At 35.7% G+C, this 24,881-nt stretch overlaps 1 protein-coding gene across 5 annotated transcripts in view; it reads left to right on the forward strand.

The window, feature by feature from the left end:
* The window catches only part of MINDY3 (MINDY lysine 48 deubiquitinase 3), a 113,223-nt gene that overhangs the window by 5,127 nt on the left and 83,215 nt on the right, over positions 1 to 24,881 (forward strand). For all 5 annotated transcript variants that reach the window (XM_012522709.4, XM_004451980.3, XM_012522707.3 and 2 more), the window contains exons 2-6: positions 10,951 to 11,030; positions 14,599 to 14,659; positions 16,051 to 16,224; positions 21,964 to 22,015; positions 22,901 to 23,015. In XM_012522709.4, the coding sequence (XP_012378163.1) occupies positions 10,951 to 11,030; positions 14,599 to 14,659; positions 16,051 to 16,224; positions 21,964 to 22,015; positions 22,901 to 23,015 (482 nt within the window). The remainder of the gene's footprint in view (positions 1 to 10,950; positions 11,031 to 14,598; positions 14,660 to 16,050; positions 16,225 to 21,963; positions 22,016 to 22,900; positions 23,016 to 24,881) is intronic.

Here is a 24,881-nt window from a genome sequence, read left to right on the forward strand (position 1 = left end):
GCTATCAGGCAGAATGGCTCATTTCTCCCTGGAGCTTCAGCTCTTTGAACCTTCTCCTTTCTGTCACATGGCAGGATCAAAAATGACAGTGCTCTCTCTGTGTATCTGTCAGTGTGAGTCCATTTATGTCAAACCCACTTAGGGGATGGGGACTCAACCTGAGTCATGCCTTACTGACATGCTCTAATCAGAAAGCTCTAAAAGCAATCTTAACAGGTGATCTAATCAAAGGCCCCTCAACTGAAAGACAGTCAAAGGGTGTCACTCCCAGAGGAATAGATTAGTTTACAAACATAATCATTCTCTTTTTGGGATTCATAAAATAATCTCAAACTGCTGCACTTAGGAAAAGCAAGGCAGTAGTTAAAATGTAAGTATAAAATGTATTTAGGGGAAGTGGACTTGGCCCAATGAATAGGGCATCCGCCTACCACATGGGAGGTCCATGGTTCAGACCCCAGGCCTCCTTGACCCAGCTGGAGCTGGCCCACGCGCAGTGCTGATGTGCGCAAGGAGTGCTGTGCCACGCAGGGGTGTCCCCCGCGTAGGGGAGTCCCATGCAAGGAGTGCGCCCCGTAAGGAAAGCTACCCAGTGCGAAAGAAAGTGCAGCCTGCTGAAGAATGGCACCACACACATGGAGAGCTGACACACAAGATGACGCAACAAAAAGAAACACAGATTCCTGGTGCCGCTGATAAGGATAGAAGCGGACACAGAAGAACACACAGCGGATGGACACAGAGAGCAGACAGCTGGGGGTGGGAAAGGGAGAGAAATAAATAAAAAATAAATCTTAAAAAAAAAATGTATTTAGTAGTTAAGAATACATTTGGGTTAAAGTTTGAAAGTGTATTTGGATGTATATATATATATTTTTAAGATTTTTATTTAATTTATTTCTCGCCCCTCCCCTTGCCCCAGTAGTCTGTTCTCTGTGTCTCTTTGCTGCGTGTTCTTCTTTGTCCGCTTCTGTTGTCAGCGGCACAGGAATCTGTGTTTCTTTTTTGTTGTGTCAGCTCTCTGTGTGGGCGGCACCATTCTTGCACAGGCTGCACTTTCTTTCGCGCTGGGCGGCTCTCCTTACGGTGCGCACCCCTTGTGTGTGGGGCTCCCCTATGCGGGGGACACCCCTACGTGGCGTGGCACTCTTTGCGCACATCAGCACTGCACGTGGGCCAGCTTCACACAGGTCAAAGAGGCCCAGAGTTTGAACCGCGGACCTCCCATGAGGTAGACGGACACCCTAACCACTGGGCCAAGTCTGCTTCCCTGGATGTATATTATGATTAAACATTTCCATGAGGTAATGATATACTGGTAACAATTTTTTGTCTAAAATGTGGATTAAAAAATACTGTAGATCACATAGTTTCAAAGTTTTTTTTTTAGTAGAAACTTTTTTATTTCCCTTACGTATAGATATTCCTTTCCCAGTATATCTAAATCATAATTCACCTAGTAGTCAGTATTTTCAAACTCAAAATTTATAAGTATATATGACTTAAAGTCAATTTCTTGGTACTTTGAATTGCATGTTTTTTTATTCAAAGACTTCAAAGCATCTATCAAAGCTTACATTTGTATTATGCTTTATAGTTTTTGAAAATCTTTTATATCCTTGCAACAATGCTGAGAAGTAGCAAAGGACAAATGTAGTTATCCTCATTTTTGTAGATGAGGAAACAAAGGCCCAGTTCAGATATTTGGCTCAATCAAGATAATCTAACTTGTAACAGTCAAATCAAGTCTTTTTTTATGGCCTTTTGTTTTATATGGAAAGCTAGAATTATAGAGATGGTAGTTGTTTAACTGGTTTGAATAATGAATTATGAAAATGGGAGACTGTAAAATTGCAGAGAGGTTCGTGGCTCAGGTTTAAATTAGTTATGAGCTATAAAATGGTGACAGAGACTTTTCTGTACTCTGTTGTACTGTGGAAAATGATAGAAAGTCATACATTTAGAATCAAACATAATTTTGGATCATATCAGGAAAATAAACAGCCAATTTTGATATTAGTTAACTATGTTTAAATTGTGAGAACACTTGATAGGGAAAATAAGTATTAAGAAATTCAAACTCGTGAAATAAAAGGAGAATCTACTTGGCATTTTGCTGTTTTTGGATAGAAAACTTAATATCCATTTAGCTGATTTTATTTCATTTTAGATATATACCGTTCTCTCCTTAGGTTTTTAGGTACCAGGGACCAGGGATTAAACCCATGACCTCCCATGTGGGAAGCAAACACTTACCCTCTTGAGCAACATCTGTTCCCCTCTCCATGGGGTTTTAATAGCTAAAGTACAAAAGCAACTCACTGTAATAAAATTTTTACGAATGAACCCCACCCACAGATCTTGAAAATTGCCTTATGTTATTAGAATTTTTAAGGAAGGCAAGAATTAATTCCTAATTCACATTTATTATACATATTTATTATATAATATAAATATATATATATATATATAATTCACATTTATTAAAACTGAAAGTTTTGCAGAGCCTAATTTCACCTCTTCACCTGGGCACAACATGGAAACCCTTTCCTCATAGGAGAAGAGCTAGCCCTATGGCTTCACTTCTTTCTGTTCCTAGGTTGGACCTCAGCTTTGGTTGTCTTAACATGATCACCAGCACTCTTTGTTCCCACATACCCTGAACTTATTTATCCCAGCCACCTTGCCTCTTTCAACCCTCCATTTATCCTCTCATCACTTCTATTCCCAGGCTGCTGTGTATTGCTGCAGCAATACTAACTTAGGAATTAAACCTTAGCTAGTTTTTAGTGCTTCTTTTAGTTATTTGTCCTGGTCAGCTTTTCTTACATTTTTTAGAATTGACATTTTCTCATTTCTCTGCCCCATCTCCATCCCTTCACTCTCAGTAAGTGACATCTTGGTCTTCACTTCCTTTTTGTCTATATATTTAACTTAGAAGCCTTCAGATTTACTTCTTCTCTTAGGCCAGTGGTTAGCAAGTCTTTTGAATGCAGGAAACCCTTTACTCTCTTTAAATTACTGAGTACTTCAATTTATTTTTTAAAAAAATAACAAAATTTAATGTGTTTGTTAGCACTGTTTTATATTTTTGAAAATTTAATGTTTGGCTTTTTAGAAGACTTGCCAGTCTGTTGTAATCAATATGTTGTTTTGGTTGCAGTATATTGAAAATTCAGTCTCATGCAGATATGTAATGCATATTGGAAAAGTTTAGGAATATTGTAAAAGCCTTTCCAGATAATTGTGATATTATTCTTTGATACCACACAAAACTCCACAAGCAGTAGTTTCTTAAATTTTAGTCACAATATGGATTCTGAAGCCACATCAGTGAATTTTTTGCTCTTTTTCACATTGAAATAGTTTATTGGTTTGTTTTATATTTTGAATGGATCTTTTACCCATGAGTGAATTTGTAACAGCATGCATTGGTCATTTGGAAAATGTCAATTAACTGATTTATGCAGACTTTCGAAAGTTAACATATTCCCATGTCCTGTTATACAGTATCAAAAATCAATATTGTTACTGTCACCACTGATTATATCAGAATTCTTTAAGTATTGAGAAGTTGTCAAGCTCACAGCATAGTTAGAAGTTTTCCAAAATTCTAATTATTGTTCGAAGCTTGAAATATTATCATTGGCAAAAATATTGTCAGTTATTTTCCTTGGAATGCCAAATCTCAGACATTCATTCTGAGAAAATGTCCACCAGATACCCAAGTGTGAATAATCATCATTTGTCTATAGTTCTTCCAAGTAAAAACTGTGCTTCATAAAAAGCAGCTAGTTCACCTCACAGCTCCAGCAGTTACACGTGTCCTTTTTTTTTTTTTAAAGCTTTTTCATATACCTTTCACTGGGAAATTATTCAAGAATATGCTCTAGTAAAATGAGGGAGTAAATCCAAAAGAGGGAAGACATCAGATTCAGGAAACTGTAGATCCAAACCAGATGAGCAATGAAGAGAAGTCCCAGGAAGACAGTTGTGCAAGAAACCTAGAAAATGTTAGATTTATGCAGGTGGCTAGAGGGCTCTCTGGATCATGGCTCCAGGAATGAAGGGATTCCATTGGTGCTTTAGTTTACTAGGCTGCTCAAAGCAGATGCTGTGAAATGAGTTGGCTTTTAACAAAGGGATTTTATTACAGTTTTGAGGCTGAGAAAAATGTCCAAATCAAGGTGATGATTTCTTCTCAAAGACCAGCTGCTGCCAATCCTTGATTCCTCTGCCACACGACAATGCACATGGTGGCATCTGCTGGTCTGTCCCTTCTCTTCCAGTTTTGTCGTTTCCACTTTCTTGTTTCCATGATGCCTCATACAGCTTTAAATCACCACAGCTGGATAGGAAGTAAAATTGAGATATTGGAAGAACTTGAGGATTTACTAGAGGTACAGATGAAAGAGGAAAATGGGAGTCTGGAAATTTTGGGGCGGGAGATGGTTGGGAGGGAAGTAGCCATATTAGAAAGCAGTAGTCCGAATATGAAACAATTAATCCTAATTAAAACAGTTTACTTCATGAAATAGAATGAGTTTGATTCCATCCCATATGCAGAATGAGTAAGAAACTGAAAAATATTAAAGATATTAAAAGAAGGCACATGATTCTTCTCCTAAGCAGAAAAAGGTCCATTAGAAACACATGGAAACTAAAAAGCTGTGCAAAGCATGATGTGACTCCAAAGCAAAGAAATCTGGCATGCTTTTAGGTAAACAATGGGGTACATTAAAGATCATCCCATCTTAATCTCCATTGAGTAGAATTGGGATCATCACTTTGGAATTATATAGAAGGAAATAAAATCATATAACATTTTAATCTGCATGCACAATATTTATGCATCATTTTAAAATAAACCGTACATTCATTAGAAATTGGGAGGGAGAAGTTGGGGAAGAGAGATGATGACTAGGACAGAGGAGCTAATATACTCTTCTTAGAAATGGAAGGTAAAGATGTACTGTCTCCAGTTGACAGAATAATAAGTATGAAGTAGGTTCGTTAATTTACAAAGATAATAGAGGGAGTAAAACATAATGATATAAAAATAGGATGATGGAATATTAGTGAAGTCAAATATTCTTGAGAAATAAAGAAATGGCAGCAAAGCATATTCAAGATGTGGAGGTAACCACTGGGAGTACTAAAATTAGAGATTAAAATCTCTAGGGTGATAACTCTGGATAGGATGGTTAGGCAAGAAACTCTTATTTCCATTTTAAGTTCTCTACTATTTGATTTTTTTTTTTAGTCATTTGCATATATTCATTTTATTTTAATTAAAATTCTTTCCACATAGGAATTTGCCACAGGAATTGAAACAGATTATCAAACCCAACTTAAATGATCTTAAAGCAGTCAGTTACTCGTTGTAAAAAGTTTATCAAGGATTTTTCCCCAAGGGAAGTGAATACTCTACCAAATCAACTTCTTCCTAAAGAACATTTTTCAATTGTAACAATGTCCAACTTTTAATTACTTTATTTTAAAAAGGAAATTTCTCATGGTTATTTGAATTCAAAGCAATCATAGATCAATCTGGTGAATTTTGAAAAGGAAACCATTTCTCCAGATATTGTCTTGTGAATGCAGTGTTTCAGAAGCAAACTTTTAATCAAACTAAATGGGTTTTTAAAACTCTAAATGTACCTCTCAAGTTGAAATATGTTTTATAAAGGTAATGCAGAAATAAATTAAATTTATACAATCCTTGTTTTAAGGCAGTAGGTTCATGAGTTTAAACCTTCCAATATTCTTTACTTTAAAATAATATAGAAAAATGTCTTTCCCTAGAATTCTCTTCCCAGATCTTTCTCGAGTTCACCATCCGATACGCACCTGTTCATATGACCAGACTTGGCTCATATAAGGTATACATGTACTTTTCCTTGAGGTGGCTTTCTGCCGTCATACTTCAGTATGCAGCAGAACAGCTGTATGGGTATTTCCCATGTGGACACAATACTGAGCAAAAGCGGGTTCTTTAAAGCCAATTCCTGAGACACCAGGGTTTCAAAGAGAGAAAGAGTTTTATTGGTTTTGCAGACGATGGAGCACAGTGACCTTCTGACCCAAAACTGCCCTCCCTGACCTGCAGAAAGTCTAATATTTCATAACATCAGGATGCTAGTGAATAATTTGGGTGGAGCTGGACACTGATTCCTTCATTAATAAATAGTAAAGGTTGAACAAGCTGGGGGTTGACCCCAAACTAGGGGAAGTTAAAAAGTTATTAGGACAGTCTTTTTTAGAGAGCAAGGTTCTGAGATAGGAAAGTACAGAATTGAGGTTGGTTACAAGGTTTTCCATATGGATATTAAACAGGATGGAGTGGTTGCCATTCCCATAGAAAGCATACACAAGGGTGAGGCTAAGGCTAGAGTAAGCTGGCTAGAGGGTTTGGGACCCTTCTATAATTTCAGATATTACCCTTTTGCTGTGTTATAATGTAAAGGCACCTTTATAATGATTTAGCAATCATAATTATTTGTTAATTCTTAGCCCTCAGTTACAGATACACAGGATATTAAAGAAACATGCACCAAAGGACCAAGATTTCATTAGGTTAATCATTTTTACTATGTCGTAAGAGCATTCTTAAGTTAAATTGGATTTGTGTCTGTGTGTGTGTATGAGGACATAGTGATGACAGCCAGTACAGTTTGATGACACAACTAGAACAATGATGATGAGTACAGTGTGTTGTCACTACTTCTTTGATTTGCACCAAGGCACAAGCAGTTTTTCCACCGTTGCTTTTTTTTCTTAGGGGGTACCGAGGATTGAACCCAGGACCTCATACATGGGAAGCAGGCTCTCAACCCCTGAGCTGTATCACTTCCCAGTAGGAGTTGGTTTTTTTCTTTGTTGTTTTTTTTGGGGGGAGGTACTAGGGATCAAACCTGGGACCTTATACATGGGAAGCAGGTGCTCAACCACTTGAGCTACATCTTCTCCCCAGTACCATTGCTTTTATACTGTCATTGTGAATGTTAACACAGTGAAAAAGACAGATGATATGTCGTATTTTTATGAAAATGATTTTACTCTCTAGGGGGTCCACTGAAAGGGCCTCTAGGACTTCCAGCAGCCTGAGGACCAGTTTGAGCACCCGTGTTTTAGGCTAAGCCCATCACTACCATACCATACTTTCTGCGCTCTCTGAGGACTTAGGGTGCTTATATTCCCTCTTTCCTATATAATCATTTTTATTTTTTTAGCTCATGTCCTTCAGCATACAAAAATAATTATCCAACTATCAAGCAATCATCCTTTTTCTCTTCTGTCAAACCTGTTGAATAAACAATTTACAGTTGCTATTTCTCCTGTTTTGAATTCCACTTTGACATACCTTTAACGCTTGGCCACTCTCCTCAGCATTCTCAACTTCTTTTCTTAGTATTCCCAGTGAGGCACTTAACCTAGTGTCTTGGCTTGTGTGTTTACTCAGCAGCATTTGTAATAGTTGACTGTTCTTTATTTCTGGATTTTTCCTTTTTAGTACCTCACTTTGTTTTTCTTTTACCTTTCTAATCTTTATCAGTCATCTTTGCTGTCTTGGCCTCTGCCCACTTTTTAATGTGCCCACCTTCATTATCTTTCTTCTACATGTTCTCCTTCACTTTAACTGCCATACTTAGGATGATAATTCTCAAATTTCTTTCTCTAATCATACCGCTATCTTAAGCTCCAGATCCATATTTCTCACTTCTTCTAAATGTTGTCAAATGGTTGTCTCACATTTTTTAAACTGAACTCATCTCTCCTCCAAAAATTACAACAAGAATTTACTGATCATTGACAGTATGACATTCTAGGAAAACAGTAGTGAAAAGAAAAAGCAAAATGCCTATAGGGAGGAGAGACAGTAAACAAGGAAACGAGTAAAAATGTAATTAACGGATTATGCTCAGTACTAGTTTTGCTGGGAGATACTCGAGAGACTGACTTAGATAGGCTTGTCAGGGTTTGAAGAATGGGAACAATTTAGCCAGATGTGAAGAGGGGGGAAGGGATTTCATGCAGAGGTTAGCAGCAAGAATAAAGGTTCCAGGAAAAATCTTGGGTGGTTGTAGGGCCCAGGGTCACTGAGGGAGGGAAAGTAGAAGTGACCTAGGTAGGCTGGATTGATAGGGATGCATCACATTTGTGCAGTACCTTGTAGGCCATGAGAAGGAGCTTGGATTTTATTCAGATTGCACTGCAAAGCCATGGAAGTATTGTAAGCCGCTGTGACAAAATCTGACTTCATTTCAAAAATATTCCTTTGACATCCCTATGGTGAATAGTTGGCAGTTTGGGGTGGGATGAGTTTGGGAAGTGGGGCAGACAGGAATCGAGATCTGATCTGAAACTCTTACCAGTATTTTAGAGGAGAGATGGTGGTGGTTTGAACTAGAGGGTAGACTGCAGATGGAAAATAAATGTTTTAGAGCTTGAATCAAGAGGACCTTGCCTTAGGGTGAAGCCTAAAAGATGAATGGGGTTTTTTCAGAGAAAGTATTATTAAGGAATTATTTCAAAAAGAGGGGACAATATGCACAAAGGGTGAGAGAAAGAATGGGATATTTGAGAACCTGAATGAAACCCAGCATGCCGAAGAGTGAGAGTGAGTGAGTGAGGACAAGGGCAGAGATGCAGGACCACATTTAGGATGTTAGGCTTTGTCTGTGTCTGGAGTTCTGATCTGGGCTGTATTTGGGAATTACCTGATGCAGTTACAGAGAAAGTCTAGCGTGAAAAGAATTTAGATCCTAAAGCCAAGATCTCTGGGGCATGTTGGCATTTAAAAGGAGTTGATCAGTATGCTGAGAAGAAATGGAAAAAAAACTTGGGACCGATGAATCCAAGTGACAAAAGTTTCTAGAAGTTGGTGATCAGCATTGCAGTATTCTCCTAGAGGTCAATAAGGTAAGACCTGAAACAAACCCTGTGATCTTGCTGAGAATGTGTTTGGTGTCATAGGTTAAAAACCAGATTACTATGGGTTGAGGGAGTTGAGAGGTAAGGAAATTGAAATGTGCGTATAGATGACTATTAAAACATTTGGGCTTTGAGAAGAAATGATTGAGAGCATGGTGGTTGGAATTTTTGGTAGAACCTTAAGAATTTTTTTTTTTTTTAATGTGTGAGATACATGTTTAAATGCTCTTTGGAGGGGAGAGGAGGGAAAAGGTGGGAGGGAATGTGATCCTCTATAGTATTTTTCATCTCAGTTGCTATCGCCTGGTGTCTCAAGCTAGAAGCTTCAGAGACAGCTCTAATTTCTTTTGACCAAGCCTTTACCCCACATTCCCATACTCATCAAAGCTTAATTTTACCTCAGAAGTATCGTTTGACTATACAGTGGTTTCTGTCGGACTGTTAAAACAATTTCTTCCCCATTCTGGTTCTTTTTTTTTTCTAAAAATGGTCATATATAAAGTGAGTCAAAGTCTGGTGCTTTGAGTTACTAACTTTTTGTCAGCTTTTCTCATTTTGCCACTTCCCCGTTCTAACTCAATACATGTATCCTTCCAGCTGCATTCAATTTCCTTCCCACCCTTACAAAACCTTTTTTTTTTTTCCTGAAGATTTATTTCTCCTCCCCCACCTCCGTTCCCCCTGTTGTCTGCTTTCTGTGTCCATTTGCTGTATGTTCTTCTGTGTCTGCTTATATTCTCATTAGGCAGCTCTGGGAACTGATCCTGGGACCTGGGAGAGTGCCGGTTACTCTCTTGCACCACCTCAGCTCTGTGTTCTGCTGCGTCTTCTTATTTTCTCTCCTCTCTGTCTCTTGTTGTGTCATCTTGCTGAGCCAGCTCTCAGCATCAGCCAGCACTCCTGTGTGGGGCGGCTTTCCCACGCAACGGGGTACTCCTGCACGGGGTGGCATTCTAGCATGGGCCGGCACTCCATTTGGGCCAGCTCTCCACATGGGCCAGCTTGCCCTCACCAGGAGGCCCTGGGCATCGAACCCTGGACCTCCAATATGATAGACGGGAGCACAATTGGTTGAACCACATCTATTTTCCACCTTTCTTCTTTAATAAAGGTATTTCCTTTAGATACCTGAATGTCATTCTCCTACCCTTGTCTCCTGGGCAAGGTCCTATTCAAGAACAACCTCAAAGTAACCTGCTTTGATTTGACTCAGGCACAATAAGTCATTCATTTCTGGATCCACAATCTTCTCTTTGAACTTCTGTGACATCATTTGCTTATTCTTTTATCTTAGTGATTATTTGTTTCTGTTTGTCTTTACCACCCGGGAACTGTGGAGCTCAGGCAGGTTTCCTAAGTGCTTGTATAGTGCCTAGGTTCATTGGCCGCTTGTGGAATTAAACACTAATTCCTAGCCTGTGGGGATGGGAAGCAATAAGAACACTGAGGCCTGGTTGAAATTTACCCAGGATTGTGCACATAGTAACTTCCTTCTCCTGCTTACTGGCTCATTGCTGTTTACAGCAGGCCCCCTTTGTCAGGAGCTTAAATAGAGGTAGAACTGTATGAGCACATTCACTGTCTAGAATGCCGTTTCACTTTTAGTTTGTAGAATATGACTCAAAGACTGAAGTGATGAAAAGATACTGTATGGAGGTGGTCCTAACATTCTGCTTGAATTCAGTAGATCAACTACCTAACCATCCTTACAGCAAGTTAAATTATTTAAAGGTCAGATTTAATGCTGTAGTAGAGTTAATACTTTATCATCTTAGAGAAGTCCCTGGGTGCAAAATTGTGAGAGTATGTGTTTGTGCTTGGTGTGCATTTGGCCTGGTCTTGGTTCCTTGGCTTTTTTCCAAGGGGTGCTCAGTGCCCCCAAAATTCCCCTGCTGCATCTTACTGAATCAGATATATTGCTGTCATGATAAGTGAACTTTCTCAAAGGACATTAAAATGTCTTTTAGCTGCTAACAGAGTTATATTTTTAATCTTTGCTTCTTGCTTTCTTTTTAGGGTTTGTGTTTAGTGAATCAGAGGGCTCTGCATTAGAGCAGTTTGAAGGTGGTCCCTGTGCTGTTATTGCGCCTGTTCAGGTAACAGACTGTTTTCCCAACTCCTTAGAGGGATGTTCAAGTATTCATACTTGCCTTTTTGTTTTCTGATGTCTTTTACTCTATATAATGAGGCATGATCCATTAATGCTTAAGTTCTGCTCATGTAAATTGGTATAAATAGCCAAAATAAAAATTAATCTTTATTTTAAAGTGAAAACAGTAGGTTTTCCCAGGCTTTCAGAAAATTAGGACTTATTGGTCATGACACCTTTTCTACTACAAAGATTCTCTTGAGTAATAACATTTTTATTATAGATAGGTACTCCCTAGTAATTGTACTGTTTTCATTTGTTCTATGAAAATTATTTTCCTAAAAAGTTGAAGATGAGTTGATATTTTTATAGCCTAACTCCTTAAATTTTAAAAGTTGGTGGCATACAATTTTAGGTTATGGCTTTGGCCTTTGTAAATAAAACTTGTAGCAATTCAAACCTAAAAATTTCAAGCATGAAAAGTTTTTTTCTTTGCACAAAAGATAGACTTTAATCTGAATGTGTTTATTTGATTTTGAATCTTGTGTTATATTGTTGACCTTTCAAAGGCTGATTGCTATCAAGTATTACCTTAAAACCAAGAATTGAATTTTCAGTTTATTATAATGCTTACAATGTCTGTGCACAGCAGTGTAACTTCAGAACTGTTATAAAAGCAGTTGGAATTTATTGTTTATGTTTTAATCAGCATATTTTGAATATATACATTTAAAATGATGTTTGTTACTCATTGGGCATAAAGAATGCATTTCTGAGCTGTTAGCTGCGGAGAAAATTTATCTCAGACCTTATATACTTCCTAAATTTGTATTATTGAATTGAAAATGTATTTTTCTGAAAGGAAAAAAATTCTCCTGGTAGAGTTCAAAATATATCCTTTATAGTTCATTATCTTATTTCTTTAAAGAATAAAGTTGAATTTTTTTGCATTAATAAAATTATTAAAATTTTTTTTGAAAATGAGTAAGTTTGAACCTTGTCTCTGAGTTATGAAATATAAAGAATGAAATTTAACTATAAGTTAGTAATTAGATTTAGATTATTCTGAGTAGCTGAGACAGATTTTGGTTGCTAGTAGGAACCTTATCTGAATTCAAAGATTCCTTGTCCTGCCCATATGCAAATTGGTTCTTTAAACACTGCCTTTCTTGGTTAGTAATAATGCTCTTAATTTTATCGAAAGTCCGTTAAGGTAGTCTAGTGTATACCACAAATTTTACTGTCTTATAAATTCATTGTATCTCAAAAACAGTTATTTTTGCAAATGAGGTTGTTATATAGCAAAGGATGATTGTAATGTTCAAACTCCTGACACCTGTCTTCATGTATCTTTGAGGACACATGAGGTGGTAATTTAGTTTAACGGTCACATAATTCTTTAAATCAGTGAAAGAATTGTTTATATTAATATTTCAATTAATCTAAATCATTAAAAGTAATAAAGAAAAACAACAAGTTTAAATGTTAAAACTTTCTTAAACTATAAAAATTAGAATATGATGGTATTGCTAGAAAAACAGATATAATAATGGAACTGAAGAGATAATGCAGAGGTATACCTTGTTATGTGTTAGAATTTACCAAGAACTCATCAAATACCATGATAAAGAAGGAGCTGCAAATCTATGGTGAAATTAAATGAAGTTTAATAAATGCCGTTGGTATGACTAGTTAACAGTTTCAAGGGGAAAAAATGACTATAGATCATCTCATACCAGAAGATGTATGATGTCGCATTTAACCATAGGAAAAGTAAAAGAAAGATTTGGCAGTTCTTTGAAGAGAAGGGATGACTTCCAAGCTCAGAAAAATATTTGCCATGAATATTAGCAGTAAAGGGATGTTGTCTCTTTTACCAAGAATGTGAACAAATGGGTTAGAAAAGCCCCAAAACCAGAGGTGTTAGACGGGTGGTGGGCAGCAGCGTGTAGTCCTACCTGGGAATGGCATAGGACTGCACAGCATCACATGCTCACCCTACTCGAAACCAAGAAGGTAAAGTCAGCCATAACTGGGCCCTACTTCTTACTTTTGCCAGTCTTTAAATATAAAATTAGAATGGCTAGTACAGTAAGGATGGGGCGATGCTGGCCTCTCTCACACTGCTGTGTAGTACAAATTTGTATTTTAACTTCGAGGAGGAATTTACATTATATCAGAATCAAAATAATACAGCTGCTTTGATTCAATAATTGTAGTGTGACTCTTTTCCTAATGAAATAATCCTAAATATGGAAAGAGTTATTTTTCAAGAAGAGCCCTTATATCTGTAGAAGTGAAACAATTGCAAACAACCTAAATGTACAATAATATAACTTCAAGATTAATGTTTAAGTCAATTTTGATAATTAGCTTAATAGACAATTAGTGATTAGGAAGACAGTTATGAATTTTGTAGGAAAATAGAAAAAATCAAATACCCATTATGATTTTAACAATAAAGAAATTTACAAACAGTATGAAACAGACTGGAAAGAAGTATATCAAAATGCTAACATTAGTGGATTTTGTAATGGAGTTATACTACTCATTTTATGCTTGTTATCATTTTAGGGGAAAATCAGAAAAACCTGATTGTATTTGTAGGCTTTATTTTTATTGGAATGCTATAGACTATTAATTTCTTATTAAAATATTTTGAATTGATTTGCTTATAAGGTGCCAGATATTGTGCCAAGCGCATCTGTAAGTAATCTCTTAAAATCCTCACTGCAGCCTTTTAAAGTTTTTCCTATAATTTCTAGTTAGTGAAGTAGGAGGAGCAGTTTTCAACCTTAGGTCTGACTACAAGCAGTCCCATTAATCTGCACACTACCACTTTTCAAAACACACCTAAGAATCACCATGGTAACCCGGTTATTTCTTTGGAGTTGCCACTTAGAGATTTAGATTCAGTAGGTGAGGCTGAAGAATATGCATTTTAAATAGACTTAAATGATCAAGATGCAAACAGCCCTTGCCGCTTTGAGAAGGAAACACTCTACTGTACTAAACTTTTTCCATTCATATCCCCTGTGTAACAGTTAATTCACTTAAGGAAAGATTAAAAGTTAATTTGTTTATTCTTTTGAATCTTACAGCTTTTTGACTTAAACCAGGAAGCTATAATAAAGAGATTACTCTTGAAGTTAGTATTCTTATGTCACAGATCAGAGCTCATAGAGCAGACCGCTTTTGTATTATTTATTTTTCTTTCCCCCCAAGAACTCTATAAGAAATGTAGACATCTTCCTGTTTTTTAGGGCTTACACTATGAATGGAGCAGTAGGTTTCTTTAATTACCAGTGAAATGTCTACACTTTTGAGTCATTCTGTTAGCTAGAAAATATATATTATGAAAGAAGCAGCATTTTATGGATGTAGAAACACGTTTACAATGTAAGTTTACAGTAGTATATTCTGAGTAAATAAATGTGCACAGGTACTGTTGAGTGTGAAGGGAAACAATTTATTAGAAAGAAGATATAAATTAGTTTTTCCCATTTTAAAATAAAAGAATTATATGACGCGTGTTTAAAATGCATTCTAATAATTATTGCTTTAATTGTATAAAGGCTTTTCTTTTGAAGAAGCTCCTGTTTTCTTCTGAGAAATCTTCCTGGAGGGATTGCCCAGGTATGGTAGTTATCTTTTAAAAACTTTTGCTCATTCCTATATTTTAAAGATGATGTATGTATCATTTATAAGCAATAGTTTAATTGAAATTATCCGTCTTAAAAAGTTAACTACCAATGATATATTTTTTTCTGAAGTTCATATAAAAAATGTTTCAGTAAATTTGATGGACAGTGACTCCAAATTTTAAAATAAATATTTCCAAGTTTGGTTTTCCTAACTAAGAAACATTTGATAAGGTAATATAACTAAGGGAAAAGTCTTTGGCCCCTTGTTAAAATGTGATGCATCTCCCTGAACTGTTAGATGCTAACCATAAAAAAATAATCATTTTATGTATACTTCTTTTTATTGTCTTATTTATTTCTAAGCAAGAACCCAGAATTATCTTTGTATTTCTGCATCTTTTAATATAATTCTGAATTAAACTGCAAATGGGGCTGTCCCAGCTTCTGCAATATTATTAGATTAAGGAAATATTTGGTCCTGCTTAGTAATAATGAATGTTTGCATTCGACTTGACAGTTTAAAAAAATCTTCCCCCCCACTTACATAAAATTTCATGTGACCCTCACAGTAATTTCTAGAAGCAGGTAGGATTTATTTCCATCCAGTTTTATATATAAAAACATAACAGTTTCCATTTCCAAACCATGCCCATAGAATCTGTTAATGATTTTGAATGTAAGAGTTAAGGTAATATTGTCATGTAATTTTGATTACTAAATAACTGAAAATGCAAAATAAATTTTAGTATAGAAGAAACTTTCAAAATATACTATTATTAACTTGAATTTTAAAATAATTTGTGATATTTTTTGCATATTTCATCTTAACTATATTGCTTATAATGGGAAGGGTAGGTGGGATTCAGGAAGAGATGGTCTGAGCTATTTCCTATAAAATTTTAATGCACAAGCCACTGCAATATAGTGCCCCTGGCTTCTGTATTATGCTGCGTAACCACTCTAGCCTCTGCTAATGTAATGGATTGTAGTGGTATAAGTGCTGATGGGGTTTTATCTCATTATCTTCACCCCTGTGGGACACAGAAATCAAAGACATTAGACTAATTCCCAAATAGGGAAACATAGGGAGAACCTGTATCAGGCCTAGTTCTGCAGAGAAGTAAACATCATGACGCAGATGCTGCATCAGTGTCAGGTCGTTCCAATGGAATATTCTTTCTCATCATTTCAATTGGCTTTTGGGGGGATTCTTTTTCTGGTTGATGTGAATATTGTAATAGTGGTACTTTTAACACTCAAATATGTTGTTTCTCTAAACTATAGTTTACACTTAAAATGATTTATTTCATCATTCTTAATGTAGGATTTCTTATTCCAAAAATTCCAAAGAAAACCACTATAACTTCCTTTGGTTATTTTTAGAGGAAGAGCAGAAGGAACTCCTTTGCCATACCTTGTGTGATATTTTAGAGAATGCTTGTTGTGACAACTCTGGATCCTACTGCTTGGCGTCATGGTTAAGAGGAAAGACTACTGAGGAAACAGCTAGTATTTCAGGGGGTCCTGCAGAGTCCAGTTGCCAAATGGAGCATTCTTGTAAGATACGTTTTTATTTCCTAAAGTAATGTGTTGTACGTTTGCATTAATAAAACTGTTGAAAGTATTTAAGAAAAGAAGATTCTTAATTTTCATAACATCTCTTTTTTTTTTCAGCCTAAACTTAATTCACATACCTTAGTACTTTTTAGTTACCTTATCATTAGTTTGATTACTGGAGGATATTACATTTGTTTGTGTTTCCTTTCAGTTTTGGGAAAAAATACATGTTTTAGTTAACATCTGCTTGGTGATAATCTCTTTTGAACTTTAGAACCCTGCTTCAGAATGTTTAAACAGTGTATTTCTATATAATTTAGTTTTAGATACTTGAATAATTTTCTTTGGTATTGTTAGTATTGGAAGAAAAGGATTTTTTTTTTTTCACAGCAGAAAATTTCTTAAATATCTTTAGTTCCTTCTAAGTGCAAAGATGGGGACATTTTTCTGCATTATACATTAAGATTTTATTTTTCATCCTGAAATTTTTAGGCATTGTTACTATGTATAGATTATTTTAAGGTAGTTTTAATTAAGGGTTTTAATTATGCCCTCATTTAAGACTTTTATACCTTGATTTGAACAGAAAAATTTGTTTAAAAGAAGTAGCTATACTTAAAATTTTGATATTCTGTTATCGTCAGCCTTTGATATTTCTTGTGTAATTGACTTAAAATCTACCAGACTAACTAGTAAAATAGAGACTTATGGTGGTATAAAAGCTAGTTAAGAGAGTTGGTTTTCTGTTGTTTTTTTTTTTTTTCAAGAAACTATCTTGCTAGTAGATCGATTTTGATGAATGGTTTTCCCAAGTGTTTATGTTGAATAAGTGATGTATTCCACCTGTAATTCATTTCATCAATTATCATCTCTAAGGAACTTGATTTTAAAGAAATGAGATACCTCATTTCCAGGAAGTGAATTTGGCTGCTTCATGATTTCTATATAGGATTATCTGTGGGGTTCTCTTACCTTCCCTAGGGTGTGTCTCTCTGACGTCCCTGTCTTCTCTGTCCTCCTTTTGCAGCTGAATTGCTCTGCACTTGGCAAATTTTCATAGTAGTGCATTTGCAAGGAATGATTTTTAAAACAAACTATTGAATGACATTTTCTTTTCAAGCCTGTTTTAGTCTTCTAGGCTGCCGAATGCAGTATACCAGAAATGGGTTGACTTTTACAATGGGGATTTATTAGCTTACAAGCTTACAATTTTGAGTCTAAGAAAAATGTCCAAATTAAGGCATCATCAAGCCATGCTTTCACCCCAAAGACCAGCTGCTGTTGATCTTTGGCTCCTCTGTCACATGGCAAGGCATATGGCAGTATCTGCTTATCTCTCTCTTCTCTTCCAGATTTCTTTGCTTTCAGCTTCTTTCTTCTATGCCTTACTCCTTCTTTCTCTCTCTCTCTCCATATTCATCCCATTTATAAAGGACTCCAGTAAGAGGATTAAGACCCACCCTGGGCCAAAGCAACCTACCCAGAAGGTCCTACTTGAAATAGGCTTACACCAGCATAATATTGGATTAGCTTAAAAACATGATTTTTCTGGGGTCTGTAAAGCTTCAAACCATCACAGTCCACCCTCTAGAACCCCAAAGACATGTTCTTTCCATATGCAAAGTACATTCCATTGCAATATTCCAGAAACCTTAAATTACTTCTGTAACAATATTTAAGTACAAAGTCTCATCAAAATCAGTTATAGGTGTAGTCTGTCCTAGGGCACAATTCCCCTCTCTCTGTGGACCTATGAAACTAAGGAGAATAAGTTATCTGCTTTCACTCTACAATGGAGGGACAATCATAGGATAAACAGTCCTGTTCCCATAGGGAGAAATTGGAAGGAAAACGGGTCACGAGTTCATACTCTATTAGATTTCAAGGTCCGGGAGTTATCGATGGAACGATGCTTTGCCCTTGGGACTTGATGGAGCAGCAGCCACACCTTTTCCAAGGGCTTGTGCAGTGGCCATGCTCTCCCCAAATACTGGGTGAAAGATCCAACATCTCTAAGCATTGGGGTGATGGCCAGGTTCTTGGCTCCACCCTCTTCAAGAATTGGGATGGCAGCCAGACTCTAGGCTCCACCCTCCTTAAGCATCTCTGTGGTGGCCAGCCTCTCTGCAGTCCCCCAGGCATCTGAGAAGCCTGGGGTGGTAACACTCTTCCTGAACAACAGGGTAGAACACCTGCCATCTCCAAGCTCTGGGGCATACAGAGCATACTCGCCCTTTCCCCAGACATGGGTGAACTTGCTCTCCTGGCCTGAGAAGGTGTCTCTAGTCCAGACCTCAGCTTCCATGGTTTGGTCTTTGAAGTCATTTTTCCTTCAATCTGTCCCTTTTAGTTCTGGCTGGCAGTGGTTCCTTTCATACAGATCTCACAAAAAGCGTATTGGTTTTACATGCAGTTCATAGAGTCCCAACCATCAGACAATAGGTCTTTCCACAAATCCTTTCTGGATAACTGCATTTACAATCCTGGCTTGCACTGAAATAGCTGACTGGTTCCATGTTTAGTTAAATCTTCACATGGGTACTGTTCTCTGGGGACTTGTTTTCTGAAAGCTCAGAATTTTCCAAACCATCAATTTTGGTTTCTTTGAACCCAGGAGTTACGTTCTCAGCTTATCCCTTTCCTCTTGTGTTTTACTATAAACTGCAAGGAAAAGCCAGCTCTCACTTTCTACGTTTAGTTTGGAAATCTCCTCAGCTAAATATCCAAGCTTGTCACTTTCAAATATGCCATCCATCTGACATCAGCACTCATTTTTGCTAAATTCTCCGCCCCTTTAAAATAAGGGTTGCCTTTCTTCTAGTTTATAATGGCATAGTCATCATTTTTGTGTAAGGTCCCATCAGAAGTTCCTTTAGTATCCATATTTCTACTAACAGTTATGCAATAGCAATCTAGGCCTTTTATATCAAGCATTTTGCAATTTTTCTAGAATCTTACCCTTACTCATTTATTTATAAAGCTATTCCTACATTTTTGGTATTTGCAATAGCAGCACCCCATTCCTAGTAGCAAAATCTGTTTTATGCTGCTAGGCTGCTGAAAGCAAGATACTAGAAATGGACTCACTTTTGCAATGGGGATTTATTAGTTTACAAACTTACACTTTTGAGGCTGAGAAAATTGTCCAAATAAAGGCATTATTGGATGATGCTTTCACTGTGAATACTAGCCGCCGTCAATCCTGGATTCCTCTGCCACATAGCAAAGCACTTGACTGTCTGCTGATCTCTCTCCCTTCTTTTCTGGGTTTTATTGCTTTGAGCTTCTTGCTTCTGTGGCTTTTCTCTTCCTCTCTTCCACTCCCATCTCCCCTCCCCCCCTTATTTATTCCATTTATAAAGGATTCCAGTAAGAGAGTTAAGACCTGTCCTGGGCCATGCCTTAATGGAAATAACCTAATCAAAAGGTCCTACTTAAAATAGGTTTACATCCACAGGAGTGGATTAGCTTTAAGAATATGATTTTTCTGGGGTCGATACAGCATTTAATCCATCACCAGTCTTTTCAATCATAGCTTTTCAGAAAGAATCTAATGTATTTTCAGAGTTGACAATGACAGTTGAAGAATATTAGTGGAAAATGATCAGAAGGATAATAATCATAAATGCCATTAATTGGCTTTTAAATATTTTACAGGTTTTACTAGGTTGTGTGCAAGCATGTTCCATAGTTTCATTTAGGATATTAATTCTGAGAGAGGAGTAGTTGAACTCTCTTAAAAGGCATAGTAAAGAATATGTGCTTATAGCCCATCTATCTGTTTATATGCGAGAACATAGATCTTTTTTGTAACATTTTACATTGGTATCTCAGTAGTAACTGTGTGCTTACTATGGAATATAATGTACATTTCCAAACTGGTAGGTTAAATTGCTCTGATTCAAGGGGCCTCATAATGACTTAAATTTGGACTTCAGTAATTAATTTAGATGGACATGTTATGTCAAATTCCCTTCTAAAAATAGTATTTTAGTAATTTTCCACTTTATTTTGTTTCTCTTTTAATAGTTAACATGAAATAAAACATTTTAAATATATTTTAATACTATATAAATTGAAAAGTTTGAGCTGAAAATTTGAGAATTTACATTAGATGTTGTCAAATGAACTGAACTTATGCTAAAAGTTTTTGTTCTTTATGACTATCTATTCTACTTGTTCTTTCCTTTACTCCCAGTTTCATTCCTTTCCTTGTTTTTTTTTTCTACCATCCCTGCCTGCTAAGCTTTGTATTTTGCCTGCCTTTTTTCTCTAAATTACTATCTTTATGTCAACTTTCATAGAGTTTGCCCAGGAAAATTATTGAAATAATCAAGCACTGCAGAACAGTTAGGACAATTTGGAAAAGGTTATGTAGAATTTTTATTTTATCCTGAATTTTTAAATTGAAGTGTTTTTTCCTCTTATTAATATTGCATTCTGTTCAGATATTAATTTCATTGGCTTCTGTGATGTGTATGGTTTTGGCTTGTTGGTAATGCACACTTGATTGAAGGAGTGAATACTCAGGTTCAATTTCAGTTTGTTTCCCACATATTTCAAATAATTACTTAAACTTGTTCATTTGAACTTATAACAATTTTAAAAAATAATTTGAAAATTAAATGATGTTTTTAAAACTAGCATAATGTGACATTTTACATTTTAAATAAAATTTTTAAATTCATTATCCATTTCTTTAAATCTCTAGTGAGAATCTATATTTAAGTGTACTAAAATTGTCTTAATAAAATATTTGAATGGGACATTGATTTCATATATCTGCAGTAATATAAATAACTTTTATTAAATTCTTTCTATACATTAGAAAATATATATGTGATCTTATTTTTTTGTGATAAATTAGAGTAGGCAGTTTGATGTGTGTATGATACTTTTAAAGACTTGGCCTTGGTGGAGCCCAGAGTGTCTGTGTTCAAATTTTTGCTCTGTTGTGTATTGCTTTGTGCTATTGGGAGGATGCTTCTCTGACCTTCTGCTTCCTCCTCTGTAAATGGGGGTGGTAGGGTTGTTTTAAAGATGAAATGAGGTAAGACCTGTAGAGCATGTTAGGAAGAACCTGGCCCAGAGTAAAGGGCTAAGTAAACATCATTTTTGATCACAGTGCTTCTATGACTTCCTTTGATTCTTTTATGTATCATTGTCTGGGGTTCATACAAATAATCCAAATGAGTTACCAAAACATCTCAATAGTTATGTGAATAAATGAGGAAACAAACTTAAAGTAGTCCTTGAACCTGTGTAGTTTCAAAATGCTGTGCCTTTGTATATATATTTGTTTAATAACTGAGCATCAAACCTAAAGATTTAACATTAAAGAGGAGAAAGATAAGCTATTATGATTTTACTTTCATCTATAAGTTGAGAGATTATTTTAAAGTGCAGGGCACATTACAATGATGTGTGAAGCACTATAACTGCTAATAATATTTCATATTGTTTAAGCTATCCTAATATAACTGAACTAAGAACTGTTTTCATTTAATAACCCTTCTACATTCTCAGTGTTATATCCATTTTAGTTATGATCATGGTAACTAAGATGTTGAAATGTAAATTTGTGTTACAGTAAAGTTGAAAATAAACTGAGAATTTTAAGGGAGTAAGAAAATAGGGAAATTTTTGATTGCTTGGAAGTATTTACAGCCTGCTATGTTATGTGTATCTTGTGTCATTTATTTGCCGTGTGTAGTGCTGAAAAGTGTCTTTTATGTATAGCTGCCTTGGCTGTCGAAGAGCTTGGCTTTGAGCGATTTCATGCATTAATTCAGTAAGTAACATCAGAACATTTAAAATACTTACCTTATGAACACATTGCCATTTTAAGTCTGATCATGCTGTGGAAAGGCATGTGGATTTATTTAATACTCTACTGCTTGAACCTGAATTTTAAATCCATTGCTTTGAGGATTAATTTATCAAGTTTTAAAAAAATCGTTATTTATAAATGTGCACTTAAATTATTCTGCTTCCTGAATTATCTCAATACACATTTTTTAAAAATTAAACATTTTTTTCAACATTACAATGAAAAAATCATTGTAGCTTAATGTTTCTCTCTGGGTTACAAAGATTTCTAGTGGGATAAAGATTAGAATTGTATTTTTTTTAATTTGCTAAAGTAAGTTTTCTATAGTTTTTATTATAAGTGCCCGTATTTTCATTAGAGCATTTAAACTTTTTATTACAAAATAAAAGGTAAAACTATGCTGATTATAACGTAACATTAATTTCTTCTGAAAGAAGCCACAAATGTATGCCTTACCTTTGGCATTCAGATAGTAAATGACTTTCAGCCTTTATTTTAAAAATCACATTTTCTGTTCTTATATACTGCTTAAAAAAGGAGCATTTTTTTCTAAATGACTGCATATTATTAAAGAATTTATCGATACCACACAGTTCACATAAAACATGATGTTCCCTGCCATATAGGCATTCTACCTTAATGTATATTAATCACACAATAACAGTTATCAACAAGAGCTTTTAATGGCCAAATTTGTATTTAAAAATTTGAGATACTTAAAAAAACTCATGTATGTATGTATATGTTTTAATGTATAAGACAATTTGAAAATTTTCCCAAATTATGAAGTAGTCCATCTTTTCATGTTACTAATACTTAATAATACTTAATTGTTTTTCTCCCCAGAAAAAGATCATTTGGAAGTTTATCAGAATTAAAAGATGCTGTCTTGGACCAGTATTCAATGTGGGGAAACAAATTTGGAGTATTGCTTTTTCTGTATTCTGTGTTACTGACAAAGGTTTGTTTAAGAAGATGCTGTTTCTGGCTTTTATTAGTTTGAGTTTAGTATTATTTTTCCTGCTGGCATGAGTGATTTTATTCTTGAAGCTGTTTCTAAATCTCAGAATAAAATTCTCTTACACCAGTATATAGGAATTAACTCCTATTTTCCTCACTGCTCACTTATTACTTAGCTACTTTCAAACTTACTTTCACCCCTGCTCTCAGGCCCTCAGTAAAGAGTCTTGTTATGAAATGCAGTCAGTTCTTTTGAATCTTATTTTCTTTAATCTTAGCAATATCTAGCACTGGATAGCTTTAACCCTTCCTGGAAGTTCTTCCTGCCCCTGTGTACAGACCTCTATGTTAGGTCATTTTCTGTAGTATTTCACAATTCCTGTTTCATTTACTTCCTTTTTAGCTGGTATCTCCTCCTTTCTCTATCCTCTAAATTTTTCTAGTCTAGAAATTTCAGTCCTTAGGTCCTGAATGCTTTTTCTTCTGTGACTGTTTCATTCTCACAGCTTCCTTTATGTGGCTAATTCCAATAAGCATATCTCCAGTTCTGCCCCTTCCCTAAGTGCCAATCTCTTATCTTCAGTAGCCTGTTAATCTCAGTTGAATATCCTACTAAATTAGCCATTTCTGAAATCAAATGTCTTTCATTTGACAAATATTTATTGAGCATCAAATCTAGGGACTGTATTCATGATATAGGATGCAATTTTATTTCATGCTTCTTACTCAGTATTGTAGAAAACTTGGCATGTTAATAATTACTTTCATTATGGCAGTGCCTTTTGTTTTGGGTTATGTGTTTCTTTCTTCTCTTTTCTCTCTTTTCCTTCCTTTCCAGCTCCTTTCGTTTTTTTCTTTCCATTCCCTCCCTCCCTACCTTCTTTTCTTTTTCATGGTGGGGATATAGTAGAAGGTACGGTGAAGTCTGTTAAGTGGAGTCAAGGGAAAACTATATTTAGTAAGGACCATTTAAACTTAGACTTGGACTAGTGAAGTTGTCTTAATGGACAATCTGTGAAAAGATTTTTCCAAACAGTGGGAACAGTAAGGATAAAGTCATAATGACTAGGGGTATCACTGCAGTATATTATCTTGGAGGGGCAATTATGGCACATGAGGCTAGGCATGTATATAAAGAAGGCTCAGAAAACAAAGGTCCTTGTATGACATGCAAAAAGTCATTTAGATTTCATCTGGTGGGCATTGGAACTCAATAAAAGTTTTAAACAAGGGAGTGATAAGATCTCTCTGTTGACAGAAGGTTCCTTAAGTTGAGACAAGTGTTTTGCTAGGGAGAGTTGGTATGTGGAGGGTAAGATTAGAGTAACGAAAACTAAGAAATGGCTTTTCAAATAGGTGAAGTCTAGGCCAGGACAGTGGCCATGGATATGGGAAAGAATGGCTGCATATTTAGAAACATGTTTAAGAGAAAACCCAAGAGTGCTTAGTAGTTAGATGTGATCAAAAGCAGTGATGGTGAGGGTGGTATCTAAGATGTCTGGTGTCTTTTTTTTTTTGTAATAACTTTATCTTTAGAGAAGTTTTAGATTACAGAAGTTACATCAAAATACAGGGATTCCCATATAATCCCCCCAAAACACATTTTTCCCTATTATTAACATCTTACATTAGTGTGACACATTTGTTACAATTGATGGACCAATACTGAAGCACTGATAATATCCAAGGTCTATATTTTACATTATGGTTTACACTTTGCATTGTACAGTTTTATAGGTTTTGACAAACATACAATGTCATGTCTTCATAATTGCAGTATCATACAAAATAATTCTAATGCCCTAAAAGTACCCTATGTTCTGCCTATTCATCCCTCCCTCTCCCCTCTGACCCCCTGGTAACCAGG

The sequence above is a fragment of the Dasypus novemcinctus genome, chromosome 5, assembly GCF_030445035.2.
Source record: "Dasypus novemcinctus isolate mDasNov1 chromosome 5, mDasNov1.1.hap2, whole genome shotgun sequence".
In the NCBI taxonomy this organism is placed as follows: Eukaryota; Metazoa; Chordata; class Mammalia; order Cingulata; family Dasypodidae; genus Dasypus; species Dasypus novemcinctus.